General features: G+C 46.7%; 1 protein-coding gene across 6 annotated transcripts in view; it reads right to left on the bottom strand.

Annotated features, from left to right (window-relative positions):
* The window catches only part of evla (Enah/Vasp-like a), a 72,257-nt gene that overhangs the window by 2,647 nt on the left and 54,415 nt on the right, over window positions 1–15,195 (bottom strand). For 5 of the 6 annotated variants that reach the window (XM_063184463.1, XM_063184460.1, XM_063184459.1 and 2 more), the window contains 7 exons: window positions 11,057–11,114; window positions 9,038–9,102; window positions 4,544–5,518; window positions 2,145–2,449; window positions 930–1,045; window positions 511–550; window positions 381–417 (listed from right to left, as the gene is read on the bottom strand). In XM_063184463.1, the coding sequence (XP_063040533.1) occupies window positions 381–417; window positions 511–550; window positions 930–1,045; window positions 2,145–2,449; window positions 4,544–5,518; window positions 9,038–9,102; window positions 11,057–11,114 (1,596 nt within the window). The remainder of the gene's footprint in view (window positions 1–380; window positions 418–510; window positions 551–929; window positions 1,046–2,144; window positions 2,450–4,543; window positions 5,519–9,037; window positions 9,103–11,056; window positions 11,115–15,195) is intronic. The other variant, XM_063184465.1, reaches the window with a different exon arrangement.

The following is a 15,195-nucleotide window of genomic DNA, read 5'->3' as shown; positions in this document are numbered from 1 at the left end:
TTTTTTTAGTGAAGAGACAACTGGTTTTAAATGCACTACAGTGACAAGGTGAATTCAGTGAGATATCCCAGCTACATAAGTAATTATTTTAGCACAATCCATACAGACTAATATTGCACTGATTATGATACATTATAAAGAGAAAGCATCTTAATGTAGATGTTTCATGTCAAATTATAGAATTCAATTAAACAATTTTATTAATAAATAATTAAACAAAATTATAGATTGAATGACAAACTATTCATTGAAGCGTTCCAATATACCAATAAAGTTCCATGTGCAACTCTCATTCTCGTTGTGTCAATGATCTATCTATCGAATGTTCTTATCTATCTCCTCACTGAACTATCCTATCAACCTGTTGTGTAGAGACGCACCTCGTGTGATGGGGGATGGGGAGCCGTTGGTCTCTTCCTGGATAGAGAAAGAAAGTGACACCATGACAACACTGCCTACACTAATAACAATTGGCAAAAGTAAAAACAAAGAACAAGATTGAAGACCCACCTTCTGGCTGTCCTCGTCAGGTTTCTCTGAAGCTTTTCTCCTGCAAAATGTACAGCATGTCAGAACACATCTAAGAATGGAAGCCGTCATTTTTTTTAACATTGAAATGTGTGCTATGTCTTAATACTAAGTGAGACTATATAGTGGGTGACAATAGTGGGACTTGGGAACTTCTCTATCTTTAAATACATTTTAGTCCACAAGTCCAGCAGTGCAGTTGAGCTTGTGATAACATATGATAGAGGGGTGAAAAGAGTGACAAATAATGGCCGTTTCCAAGCTTATCTTTTATTAACATATGACAAAATATTTTACACTAGGTCATTAGAGACGAGCACACTAAACAGCCGCTAGGCAAAAGAGTTCTGTCCTTTTTGAGTAAACAAATGCTGTTTGCCATGACATGTTTGAGGTCTGACCTCCGTGCCAGCAGGGCGTTCATCTCCTGCATGAGTCCCTCTCCACTGCTGCCGCTGCCGCCACTCGACCGGCTGCCGTCACTCTTGCCTCCCGACGCCCCCGATCCCTCCTCAGGCTGCACACGCATGCATGCACACGCATGCACGCACACGCGCATGCACACACAAACACACAGATACACATACACACACGCACGCACGCACGCACACACAGACACACACACACTCTCACGTGCACACATTCACACACAGAGCGGTCGTTAGTATGGCCAAAGATTTTCTAGGTTCTAAATCCCTTTAAAGGAGAACAGAATAGATTATATTGAATATATAAATTGTAAAAATAATATAAATTATATTGAATAGAACATTTATTGTGAAATGTGCACGTGGCATGTATTATATAGATATAGTTAATATAATAAGTAGATAAATAAATAAGTAGATATAATATAATTAAAAAAGTATGTACAGTATAGTCGCATTGGTGGTGGGGGCCCTGGTATGAGTTTTGCAGGCTGCCCAGGGGGCCCTATCTGTGTTTTGCCTGGAGCCCTGTGTGCTATTGTTCCACCACTGGGCAGAAAATATTTCCGTCTAGTGAGTTGGTCTAGTACTGCTCCATAGGAGATCAGGGGTATGTGTACCACTAGGAGTATGCAAGGTTATTGCAGGAGGTACTTGGAAAAATGTAATAATACTAATAATAGTCACTTTGGGATAGACAAGAGATACTATAGAGAATGAGTGCTGGGGTCCTCATGGTACAAGTGCTTAGGGGATACACAAGACAAAAAGTTGGGAAACGTTTGCTTTTCTATGCCATACTAAAGTTTGGGCAGTCATAAGTAAGCAGTTAGGGCATCAAATTTGTAGCCAAAAAGTTGCCGGTTCGACTCCTGTCCCACCAGGTTGGTGGGGGGAGTAATTAACCAGTGCTCTCCCTCATCCTCCTCCATGACTGATGTACCCTGAGCATGGTACTGTCCCACCGCACTGCTTCCTTGGGGCGCCATTGGGGGTTGCCCCCTTGCACGGGTGAGGCATAGATGCAATTTTGTTGTGTGCAGTGTGCTCTTGTGTGCTGTGGAGTGCTGTGTCACACAGTGGAAGTTGGAGTTTCCCAGGAGGGCTTTCACTTTTCACTTCACTCTAGTCTGGGTGGCAGGCTAGGTGTGTGGTGTGGTGTGGTGTGGGTGAGTGTGCAGGACTGACCCTCTGCACTTTGCGCAGCTTGGCTCCTGCCAGGGCCGCTGCCAGTCCCGCGGGCGCTCCTCCCTGGTTGGGTCCCCCCAGGCCTCCGCCAGCCGGCAGCGGAGGGGGCGGAGGTGTAGGCGGAGGGCCCACGCTGGGCGGAGGGGGCCCTGGCGGAGGTGGGGGTGCCACGGGGGCCATGGGCACCATGGGGGCTGGAGGGGGTGCGACGGGGGCGGGTACTGGCATTGGCACTGCGGACGGGTGCTGCTGCTGCTGCTGCTGCTGCTGGCCCATGGCAGGGTGCCCAGGTGGAAGTGGAGGACCTACAGGGGGAGAGGGAGAGAGAGAGAGAGAGAGAGAGAGAGAGAGAGAGAGAGAGAGAGAGAGAGAGAGAGAGAGAGAGAGAGGGAAGGGAAAGAGACTCAAGGACACAGAGAGAAAGAGAGGAAAGAGGAGAAGGGACGGCAAGATAGAGAAAGAAAAGAATAGAGGTAGAGAGAGAAAGACAGGATGAGAGAGACCAGAGATACCAAAAATAGAAAAATATAAAGAGACAAGAAAAAATGAAGAGAAATAGATAGAGCAAGAGAAAGGGAGAGGAAGAGAAACAGAGAGCGAGAGAGAGAGACAGGTAGACCGTCAGTCAGATAGGTCTATAGATGCCCAAGGCTAAGATGACAGGTTAATGTTACAACCTGGACTGAATTTATAACGCCAGGCAGCTTACATTCTGCCCGTACGTCCGCATACGTCCATACATCTCCGGGCAGACTGGGCTGACCGTGTTTATCTGTGTTTATTCGTAGCAGAGAGACCCATAAATCCACAGCACTCCCAAACGCTATAAATCTGCAGCATCGACAAAAGTAGCTGTAGAAAACAACACACTTAACAATACATATATCTTATCTATTTGGGTTGTTTTTAACAAATATTTTTGGGCGGCTTTTTATGCCTTTATTTAGGCTGAGACAATTAGAGAGCGTGAGGAAACGAGTGGAAGAGAAATGGGTGGAGACCTGGTGCTGACTTCCAGCTCAGGGGTGCGTTTCTCGACAACATCGTTGCTAACTCAGTTAGCAACTTACTTAGTGGCAACGCAATTTCCTGTTGGAAACCTAGTCAGTTGCTTACTGGTAAGCAACGATGCTTTCAAGAAACAGGGCCCAGGTCCCCGCGTACTGTAGTAATGTCGCCTTAGCCACAGATTTTTCTTACAAAAGACAGGAATACCAAATAAAGTTAAAATCTCGTCGCTGCATGTTCTGCTATGCACACCGTGTCTGCAGCCTGCCACATTGAGCCACGATGAGACAGCAGTTAAGAGTTGGAGAGTTAGGGAGGGAGCCGCAATGGTGTTGGCGTGCTATATTGACTGGAAACCTGATCTGGGGGCTAAAGCTAAAATCTGCAGGCCAAACAGCAACCCTAGCCCAATGAGGCGCTATTGATTCCAACCCTTCCTTCCCTTTATAGTGCAAAGCAGCAAACACTGTCAGCAATTTCAGCAGCCCGCAGCTTTCCCATCGTACTTTAAAGAGACACACACGCCACAGTCTAAACCTTAACAAACTACACAAACACACACGCACGCACGCACGCACACACACACACACACACACACACACACACACACACACACACACACACACACACACACACACACACACACACACACACACACACACACACACACTTCATACCCATATGCACACACAAACTCAAGAACACATGCACACACACACACACACACACACACACACACACACACACACACACACACACACACACACACACACACACACACACACACACACACACACACACACACACACACACACCAGCCTTTGCAGGTGTGAGGTGCAATGCAGAGGTATGCAAGTGTGCGTTGTTGTGGACACACAAACATGGAGTCATTATTAGTCAAACAGGTTCCTTCCTTGCTTTGACGCGGGGGAAGCGAGGGTTCGAAGGGTATGCGCAATCTGTAGCATGTCACTTGTCCTGTTTCACTGGATAGGCAGAGACTGTCTTGGCTTTGTGTGTGGGTGTAGTGGGGCTTTTAGGAGGGGAGAGGGGAGAGGGGAGAGGGGTGAGGGGTGAGGGGAGAGGGGAGAGGGGTGATGTTTGTTGATACCAAATAGACACATCTGCCCGGCCATGAAAACCCCCACAGACTTGGCCAAGCTCTTACCCGCATATAGCAACTAACACACACACACACACACACACACACACACTTCCTTAATTTTCTTTGGGATTATTTTAAGTTACTTTAAGTTATTTTAAGTTATTCTTCTCCACTCTATACACACACGTACACATAAACAAATCAAACATTTCTCAACGTGCACATCGCGATCCATCCTTTTCAAGGCCCCCCTTCCTTCCCCTCTCCAGCTCCTCGGGATACTTACTCATAATGGGTGGGGACGGCTGAAAGACAGGGGACGGTGTGGTCTTGGGCAAGCCCCCCTCTTGGAGGGAGTAAGTGGGGGGAGAGGTGGCACTGTATCCTGGGTACATTTGCTGCTGCTGGATGAACCCGGAGGGGGAGGGGAACTGGCCCTCAGGGCAGCAGGGGGCATAGGAGGACAGCTGTGGAGCTGGTGGGGGCGGCGGCGGCGTCTGGTGATGCTGCTGCTGCTGCTGCTGGGGGTAGTAGTCATCCGGCTGGCCGTTGATCAGCTGATGTGCCTCGTGCGGAGAGGACGCCACCTTGCCACTACCGCCGCCGCGCCCATTGCCGTTGAGAGGCGGCAGGGGCAGGGCCACGGGCAGCACGGGCTGCGGGCACACCTGCTTCACGCCGCCCCCCTGCTGGCCCCCCGCCATGCCCGCCACCATCCCGGGCGGGGAGGCGGAGGCGGGCAGCGGGGCGAACATGTGGGCGGCGGCGTGGGAGGCCGACCAGGTGCCGTGCTTGGGGGGCAGCGGGTGCGGGTGGTGGATGGACGCCACTTCCTGCTGCTGCTGTTGGAATTGGGGTGGCAGCTGGGGGGGCAGGTGGCGGCCGGTGGGCGGGGACAGGGGGATCTGGCGCACCTTGCGGCCCGTGGTCATGACGCCCGCCGGCTGCACGGGCATGAAGGCGGAGGCCAGCGTGGTGGAGAGCTGCGAGAGCTGCTGCTGGGCCTTGCTGCTGCTGCTGCGGTGCGGGGAGTCGCACGCCTGGCAACCGCTACCACCGCCGCCGCCACCGCCGTCGCGCTCCTGAGGGGAGCAGGAGGAGGAGGAGGACGGGGGGGAGTGGGAGGAGGCGCCTCCGCCGGCCCTCATGTAGGCGGGGGGCAGGGTGTTGGCCCTGTACTGCTTGTAATCGGGAGGGATGTTGTTGGCCGACTCGGCTTGGGAGGGAGAGGCGCCAGACACTTTGAACTGAAGGGTGGAGACTGAACGAACGAACGTACAGTACGCACAACGACGAGGCACACACACAAACACACACGTACAAAACACAGAGGAGGATGAGAGGACAAGGTAAGAGCGGGAAATAGACAGAGAGAGAGAGAGAGAGAGAGAGAGAGAGAGAGAGAGAGAGAGAGAGAGAGAGAGACAGAGACAGAGACAGAGAGAGATAGAGAGAGATGAGGAGAGAGAAATACAGAAAGAGAATGGCAGAGAGAGAGAGAGAGAGAGAGAGAGAGAGAGAGAGAGAGAGAGAGAGAGAGACAGAGAAAGACAGAGCAAAAAGAGAGAAATAGGGAGAAAGAGAAAGACAGTAAGAGAGAGATTCAGATATATAATGATAAAGAGAGAGAGAGTGAGTAAAAGAGAGAGAGAAAGAGACAGAGAGAGGATAGAGGGGGGTGATGTAGAGCCAGAGCCAGAGAGAGCAAGAGAGGGAGGGAAAGACAGATAAGAGAGAAGAAAAGCAAAGGTGTGGAGCAGAAAGAGGTGTAGCAAGGACAGGAGGTGGGAGTGGGCGACAAATAAAAACACAAAGAGAAAAAAGAGTGAGAAATGATGAAATCAAGAGCAGCGCAAAAGAAGAAAAAAAATGACAATAATAGAACTCAGAAAGGTTGGGTCTGCTTTGTGTAAGCTGTCAGTTCAGGACGGTGACTCTAATATATATACCCAATGTATATATATTAGTACATTCATATTTTATCAAATATATGAAAATGAGCTCTAAATATAATCTATAAGAAATATATATTTAGATTAAGAAAATGACAAATCACAGATGACCGTCCGTTGTCTGACAGCGTAAAAAAGTAATGCAACTGACCCAAACCTCAATTAATTAAACAGAAACAACAGCAATAATAACAAAGCACAAAATAGCAAATGGAATACCACATGGCATAGAGCATGGCATATGTGGGAGCATTGAGCTGCACTTCATGCATGTATATCACCCCACCACACCACACCTCGCACACGCTCACTAAGGGCCCGAGCCGTGACAGGCAACATGGATTCAGAAGCTATTATTTATTTAACAAAAGGACAGCATATATTACCAGCATTTAAACAACATGCTAAATACACAAGATTATACCCATGAGGCTAATTTCCATCTTTGATGAAGGCCTGATGGAGGCTAATTTCCATCAGTGCCAAAATATTCCAAATAAGTTTACTAAATGGGTTTACCTGCTAAGGTCCAATCATGGCATTTAAACAGGCAAAACTAGGTCATGTGGAATATGTGGTACAGTACTGGTTTCTAGCTTCTGAATTCAGGAAGTCCATCACGGGCCCTTAGGGGCCTGGAAGCTGAGTGTGGTGAGGATGCATACATGAAACAAATCATGAGAGAGTGAAATCAGAATGGAAGTAAGTAAGTGTGTAAGTAGCGAGAATGAAAGCAAAACAAAACAAAAAACAAAGTGGCTTGAAAGTGTAGAATCAAAAAGAGGCTGAGCTCCTCTCCCTCTCCCTCTCCACTTCTCTGCTCCTCTGCTCCCTCCCTTTACAGCAACTAAGTAGCAACACTGAGTTTCCAATATTGTTTCAATTGGGTGGTCAATTTGTTAGGGACAAATGGTTAGGGTGTCATGCTTGCAGGCCAAGGGTTGTCGTTTTGATTCCTGACACTCCTTGAGGACTCACTGAGGTAAACAGAGCATGGTAGCATTCCCCCTGCAATTGCGTGGGGTGACTGCTGGCCTGGCTCCTTGCACAGTTGAGGCATAAATGCAGTTTCAATGTGCGCACAACGTGGGAATTTTACTTCTGCATCCAAACTACTAAGTGTTGCTTTAATGGAACATGTGAGTGTTACTGTAACATCAGCAGATTAATGCCTGAGAGGCACAGTAGGGGGCACTGCAAGCCGCCGTACACTGCTGGGCCCCATACAAGCGCTACATCCACCGATCCACTCCTCCATCCATCCATCCATCCATCCATCCTGTTACCCTTCCATCCAGTCATCCTTCCAGCCATCCATCCATCCACCGTCCATCCATGCCCCTGTCCTCTCAGTGCCATAATGGTGTTTTAATGGCTGACTGCTCTGATGTTTATCTTGCTGCTGCTCTCAGTGTCCGCTAACAACCTGAGGGACCGTACTACAGAGCTAATGAAGTCCAGACTTTGGAAGCACGTTTGTGTTAACGATATTTTACTGCTTCTCCATTCTTATGACTTTCGTCTCTCTTTTTTAACAACCATCCTCTGTCTGCTTACTTGCTGCTTCAGAGTTACCACAGGAAACATGCAGTGTTTCACTCTTGAATTGTTTTTTGCATAATCATAAGCAAGGACGTTTTTTCGGTTGCTTCTTTCCCCTCAGCATTTAAACACATGCTTTCAACATTATCTTGCCCAACAATCTGTGATGCTTTCATCTATCACTTATGGGACACTTTATTATTAGTGGGACATGATGACGAATCTGTAAGTGGTGACCTTGTTGTTGTTAGAAAAAAAGCACACTACTCCATACATGCACGCCTCACAGATTTGCACATCTGGATGCTATTTGAAGTTTCACATGCATGCTGTAAGTAGCACAGTATAATGGGGGGATTATTTTAAACACTTAAACCCCTCCACTTACTCAGATCAGGACAATCATAGTACAAGGGTTTTAGTTCTGATGTGGCAGTGTTATTGGTGAACATGGGGCGAGTCCTAGAAGGATGCAGTCTTTGTAGGAGACTCCTACCAGAGAAACTGGATATTATACTAGACTCTCTGCTCCTATTGTGACAGATTCGCTAGTGATTCTGAGATTGCACCAATGGGTTTAGTTTTTACGTAATGTGCCATTGTTGATGTTGTTGACACAGTCAAGAATCACACACAGCACAAGTTATACCGAGTGCGGCGTTAACATGTTAGTTCAAGTAGAGGTAATGATGAACCACACACCCGTGAGCTCCAGTTAAGCCGTTTGAGACTGCATCAATGTGTTTAGATCTGATGCGTTGTTGCTGAACATGCGACAAGGTTTGAAGGTTGCAGTCTTTGTAGAAGACTCCAAACAGACTGGCTTTTATCGTGTACTATGTGTAGGAGGAGACAAAATTGAAACGTCATAGTGTTATGGTGTATGTCATTGGTCTCCAAATGACGGCCCATGGACCAGATCCGGCCCAGGCATGGCAAACATTTGGCCCGCCATGAGGTTGGAACAAATGACAACATAAATGTGTCGCCATACGGTGGGGCGATTTGTTTGGCCCTCGGCCTTATTTGTGCTACATAATTTGCCCCTTTTGGAAAAATAACTGGAGACAGACCACTGGTGTGTGTGGAGGATGAGATTGCATCACGACGGCAGGGCATACTGTTCCAGTGGGTTTGGTTCTGATGCGCTGCTGTTACAGAGCATGAGTAGCCTACATGAGGGCTAAAGGATGCAGCCTTTGTAGGCGACTCCTAAGGACTCGTTGTACAGTATGTGGAGGATGCGACTGCATCCCATCAGGGTCTGGGCGTCATAGTATTCCTACCTGCAGATCCGGCTCTTCGCTCCCGCTCCATCTGTGCATGCATCTGATGCTGCTCCATCATCTGCCTGAAGGGAGGAAAGAGAGAATTATAAGAAAATGGAAGACAGAGGGAATAGTACATTTGGACAGATGGAAAGTGTGAGAGTTAGTTTGAGAGTTAGTCTGCACACAAATGTATACACAAACACAGATAAACAGATGCGTGCACACACAGATGCACACACAGTCACGCGCATGCACACATACACAGACACACACACAGACACACACACACACACACACACACACACACACACACACACACACACACACACACACACACACACACACACACACACACACACACACAACACACACACACACACACACACACACACACACACACACACACACACACACACACACACACACACACACACACACACACACACACACACACACACACACACACACACACACACACACACACGACTAAGGGAACATATGATTTCATTGCAAAACGGTGTATATCCATTTTGGAGAATGTTGGGAAATTGACATTTTCGTATTGGGCATTCCATTGCATTGCATTGCAAAATGCATTTTTATATATAGGTTTTAAAAGTGTGTTTGCAAAATATTTGAATGCCAAGAATTCACACATAGGTGATCGGACCACTGAACAGTAATTTCCAATAATCCAATAATTTTCAACACCTCCAGTCACACACAGCCCATACACATATCCAAGGGACATAATTAGGAGTGACTAATAAGAGAGAATAGGAGAAAGAGACTACTACAATACAATTGGAGAGGTGGAAAGAGTGAGAGCGAGAGTTTGAGTGAGAGAGGCTTCCTCCCCCTTTGGTCACGTATACACACAGCTCACAGTGTGTGTCCATGACTGTCTGTGTGCATCCTTCACGCAGGATTCTTCAGAGGATAAGTCTAATAATGTGCGTGACTACAGTATAACACTACCTATTGGTCTAGTGCGGTATTTGTGTGTGTGTGTGTGTGTGTGTGTGAGTGTGTGTGTGTGTGTGTGTGTGTGTGTGTGTGTGTGTGTGTGTGTGTGTGTGTGTGTGTGTGTGTGTGTGTGTGTATGTGTGTGTGTGTGTGAGTGTGTGTGCGAACGTGCGTGCGTACGTGCGTGCGTGTGTGTCTGTGTGTGTGCATGTGCGGATAACTACTTAATGCTCAGTCAAATGTAAAGAGTCAGCACCAGGTCAATGATCCCATGCATCATCAGCTTTAAAAGGTGCCATTATAAAATTTCCCCACCAGAGGGCGGTAGAAGCAGTAGTTGCGCTAACAAATGTTGCAGTGGCCGAAAAGAGGGGCGTGAATTTAATGTGTACATATACACACGGAGAGTGGAAAAGCACAGCTGAACTCACCGCAGAGGACTGCAGAAGCAGATCTTTGGAAACAACACACCTCTCCTGCCACTTTTGTCCTCAGTCATGGGAAAGACCCCTTTTCATTGACCTGACACTCCACTGAGTTTCTAGAATCGGTAAGCCTATGCAGTAATATATAACTGACTATTTAATCTTAACCTCACATGGATTACAGTCACAGTGCAAGACTTGAATCATAAAAACCTCTGTAACAAGGCACAGAGATCGTCTGTATATTAGTTCACGGCCATGGTGCTTTGTATGGATAATAATAATGAAATATATACGCATTCCTTTTAGGACGAATGAACACACGGCATGTTTCATGCCTCATACTGTAGCTCGGAGCAGGGGGAGCGCTGTGATAAGCTGGGTTTAAAAGGAAGTAACTTTCTGCATTACTCAACATTCAGCATTACTCAACATTCAGCACTACTCCACTTTTATGTGCTTGTTTGGATAAATGTTTATTTATTTCTGCACATATACACATAGACAGAAAGACAGATGGACAGAAAATAAACAGAGAAAATGAGGAGGGAGAGAGAGACAGACAGAGAGAGTGTGTGTGCGTGTGCATGTGTCTGCGCCTGTGTGTGTGTGTGTGCGTGTGTACGTGTAGGAGTGTGTTTACCTCCTTTGCAGGTCTGTGTCATCTGTGACCGGGCCATTCTGGCGATGCGCAGCTGGACCTAAACGCAGAGAGAGAGAGAGAGAGAGAGAGAGAGAGAGAGAGAGAGAGAGAGAGAGAGAGAGAGAGAGAGAGAGAGAGAGAGAGAGAGAGAGATGTTTATGGCCTCATTATACAGCAACATTTCCATTCGCTTTTAATCCTTAACATTTTCAACTTTGGCTTAATCCCATCAAATGTCACGCAATAAAATGCCACACATGGATTTAGTACAATGACCATGTGACCGAGCGACCCTCCTGTTCACATCATACAGTATCACATGGTAGGCCTTCTGCCATATAAATATGTATGACATATACAGTATCTATATATCATAAGTACGCTATGTCCCATATATTTTTACCTATGACATACTAGCTAGAGTTATACAGCTCATCACATCCTGTGGGTCTGAAAAAAACTCAATCAATTCACAGTCATTTTGGTTTGAGGTTCTACTGAATTGTGCAGCCCTGATTGTGACAAAACATTGATATCAGATGACATGAAAAATGTATTTTATAGGCCTAGGTTTTTCTTAGCCAACCTCACTATCCTGTTCACCTATTTTTATCATATATAAACGATTTCACAGTCACATTCATATTTATTGCTTAGTACAAAAAAAGGAATAGAAGTAAAATGGAAGTAAAATGGAAGTTGTGTTATGTTATGTTGTGTTGGCTAACACTGATAAGTGATGAATATACGTACATGAATGTGATACGTGCAAATAAAATAGTTTGTGAATTCGAAAATGAGGGGTAGAACATCCCACTGTCGTATTAATGTTGCTGGAAAGGTGACAGAGACTGACAATTGTAAACACACTTCTCCAATTACAGATGCTCTGATCTCAGGACGGACACACACACACACACACACACACACACACACACACACACACACACACACACACACACACACACACACACACACACACACACACACACACACACACACACACACACACACACACACACACACACACACACATCTCTACAAGACAGGTCTTCCCATGACAGACTCATTCATCATTATGCTCAGACAGGGCTGCAGGTCTGGTTACCTGTCCTCTCATCAGCTCATGAAGGAAGTAGCATCGCTATCTGCTAGCCTCAAATACTCATGCACAAATGTCTGCATGCATGCACAATCATTCATCCTGCCATGTACTCTCTCTCTCTCTCTCTCTCTCTCTCTCTCTCTCTCTCTCTCTCTCTCTCTCTCTCTCTCTCTCTCTCTCTCTCTCACACACATACACGCAAACACACACACACATGCACACACACACACACACACACACACACACACACACACACACACACACACACACACACACACACACACACACACACACACACACACACACACATAAAGAAGAGTTTGCTTTTCAGAGCCGGCATTTCTAGAGCTTCTTAAAAGAGAGGAGCCTGCCTTATGTAATGGCAGGGAAAATGTTCCTCGAAAATGAATTCATTTGGCATGTCCGGCTGAGATCTTGGGAGACGGGAAGAAAGCTTATTCTGCACACAAATGGCACAGCACAGAGTGCTGACGAGAAAAGAGAAGAAAGGAGAAAGACTGAGAGAGAGAGAGAGAGAGAGAGAGAGAGAGAGAGAGAGAGAGAGAGAGAGAGAGAGAGAGTGCGTCAAGCCCAAAGGCTTGTCCCAGAAAAGGATGCCTCTTTTTCTAGTACTCACAGGCACTCTCTATTTCTTTTGCTCACACACACATACAGTGCACAGTCACAAGTGTGCAGGACACACACAAAACTGCACGCGTCCCTTAGTTCACACACAAACACACACACACACACATGCACGCACGCACACATGTACAAACACACATATTCACAACACGAACACATGTGTGTACAAACACACACATACTCAAACACAGTGCATGCAAAGTCATACCACTCTCTCTTTAATGAAAGCTGTGTGATTAAAGCCACAGGCATCTCCACAGGAAACCTCAAGGAAACAAGACCAGCAGCCGCCAAGGACCAGAATAAACACCACACAGCTCTCATCTAACTCTCTCTCTCTCTCTCTCTCTCTCTCTCTCTCTCTCTCTCTCTCTCTCTCTCTCTCTGCTGACTCCTCCTGCATGGGCCAGAGCAGCCCAGAGAAAACCAACTCAACCCACCCGGCTCCAGAACAATCCAACCCAGAGTAGTCCAACTCATCCCATCCCAGAGTAGTCCCACTCAGCCCATCCCAGAACAATCCAACTCAGCCCATCCCAGAACAATCCATCTCAGAGCAGTCCAACTTAGCACAGCCCAGAGTAGTCCAACTCAGCACAGCAGCCCAGAGTAGTACAACTCAGATCAGCCCCGAGCAACTAGAAGTCATCCCAGCCTATACAAATCAAATCCATCTCAACCTAGTGTAGGTGAGGCATAACACACACCAAAAAAAAGTTATCAAGGTTTGCAGCGGGCCAATTCGCATTTACTACATACGGACAACCTTACCCATGGGGACCCGGATTTGAGCACAACGAAAATAGTGATTTCATGGGGTGAGGGCTAGGCCAACATAACCAATAAAACACTTCCTTGTTATGCTAAAAAAAAAGTTGGTTATCAAGAACGTCTTTTAAGGTCATGTGGAGTTGAACGTCAACTTCTTTTGAGGTCATGTTGAGTTTAAGTCTCACAGCGAGCCAATCATGGATGAGTTCCAATCATGAATATTAAAAGCCTTCTGTAGCCTCTTACTGCAGATGGGGTCGCCGGCAGGCCTATTCACTATTTGCTGAAAATATCTCAACTACATCATAACAACATTGCTATGACAGTACAGAGAGCCTTACTGTAAGTAGCCTAAAAGATTAAGACATAGCCATCAAAATTTTGGTGACAGATAGGTTATAAAATACGACTTGCGCTAAGGGGTTAACCGTTCTGCAAAAGCAAAATTCATTGCTAGCCCAGCCAACTCAGGCCAGCCCATACAATTGAGTGCAGCCCATCCCATGCCCTGTGGGCTAAAACTACCTCTGGAAGCTGCATTCATTACACACATAGACACAAAGACATTTATTAGCACACATGGATACAAACATGCAGCATATGCACGCTAATTTACATTGTACTGTATTCATGTTTGCATATGCTAAGCATGCGAATGCATTTATACTACACACACACACACGCACACACACACACACACACACACACACACACACACACACACACACACACACACACACACACACACACACACACACACACCTAAACAAAGATGCACACACACACACACACACACACACACACACACACACACACACACCTAAACAAAGACGCACACACACACACACACACACACACACACACACACACACACACACACACACACACACACATACACACTGAACACAACACACAGAGGGAGGGGAAGAGTACAGAGCAGCCTCCTGTGTTCGCTGGATGCCTTTGATTTGGTCAGGAATAGAAGTAACTGCATGGCAATTCCCGACCCAGGCTGATGTTACGCAACTGGCCCTGCTGTGTGCGAATAATGAGATCGGGAACAAAAAAAAAGACGAATCTCAGAAAAGTAAAACTGTTTCATCTACAGTAGTGCAGGGTCTTTAAGAAGAGGTAACAGGGAGGAGCACATGGGCTTGTTTTTATGGGGTGTTTACAATGCTGCCTAATGACTTTGGCCAAACAACAGACAGATGCTTCCTCTCTTTAATCTCTCTCTCTCTCTCTCTCTATATCCCTCTTTCTCTTTCTCTTTCTTTCTCTCTCTCTCTCTCTCTCTCTCTCTCTCTCTCTCTCTCTCTGTAGGAGGAGAGAGGAGGAGAATGTGAGAACAGCTACAGTACTGTGGCTGCTGTTGGTGTATTGGTGTTGATGGGTGGTCGTCTAGTGGGATACGTATGAGGATAGGACAGGGCCGCTGACAGATTTTGCCGGGCCCAGAACAAAGTCAATGCATACAATGTAGTGAGGAGCCAATTCTGGGCCCCTCTCTCTCCCTGGGCCCGGGACAACTGACCCCTTTGTCCCCCCCTGTCAGCTTCTCTGTCCTGGGAGGTTCTCCTCTCTCCTACGTGGAGATTCTCGCACTTCATCCGTCCTC

This window comes from Engraulis encrasicolus, chromosome 19, assembly GCF_034702125.1.
Source record: "Engraulis encrasicolus isolate BLACKSEA-1 chromosome 19, IST_EnEncr_1.0, whole genome shotgun sequence".
NCBI classification, from domain to species: domain Eukaryota; kingdom Metazoa; phylum Chordata; class Actinopteri; order Clupeiformes; family Engraulidae; genus Engraulis; species Engraulis encrasicolus.
Note: the sequence above shows the minus strand (reverse complement) of the source record. Positions and strands in the feature narration are given on the sequence as shown.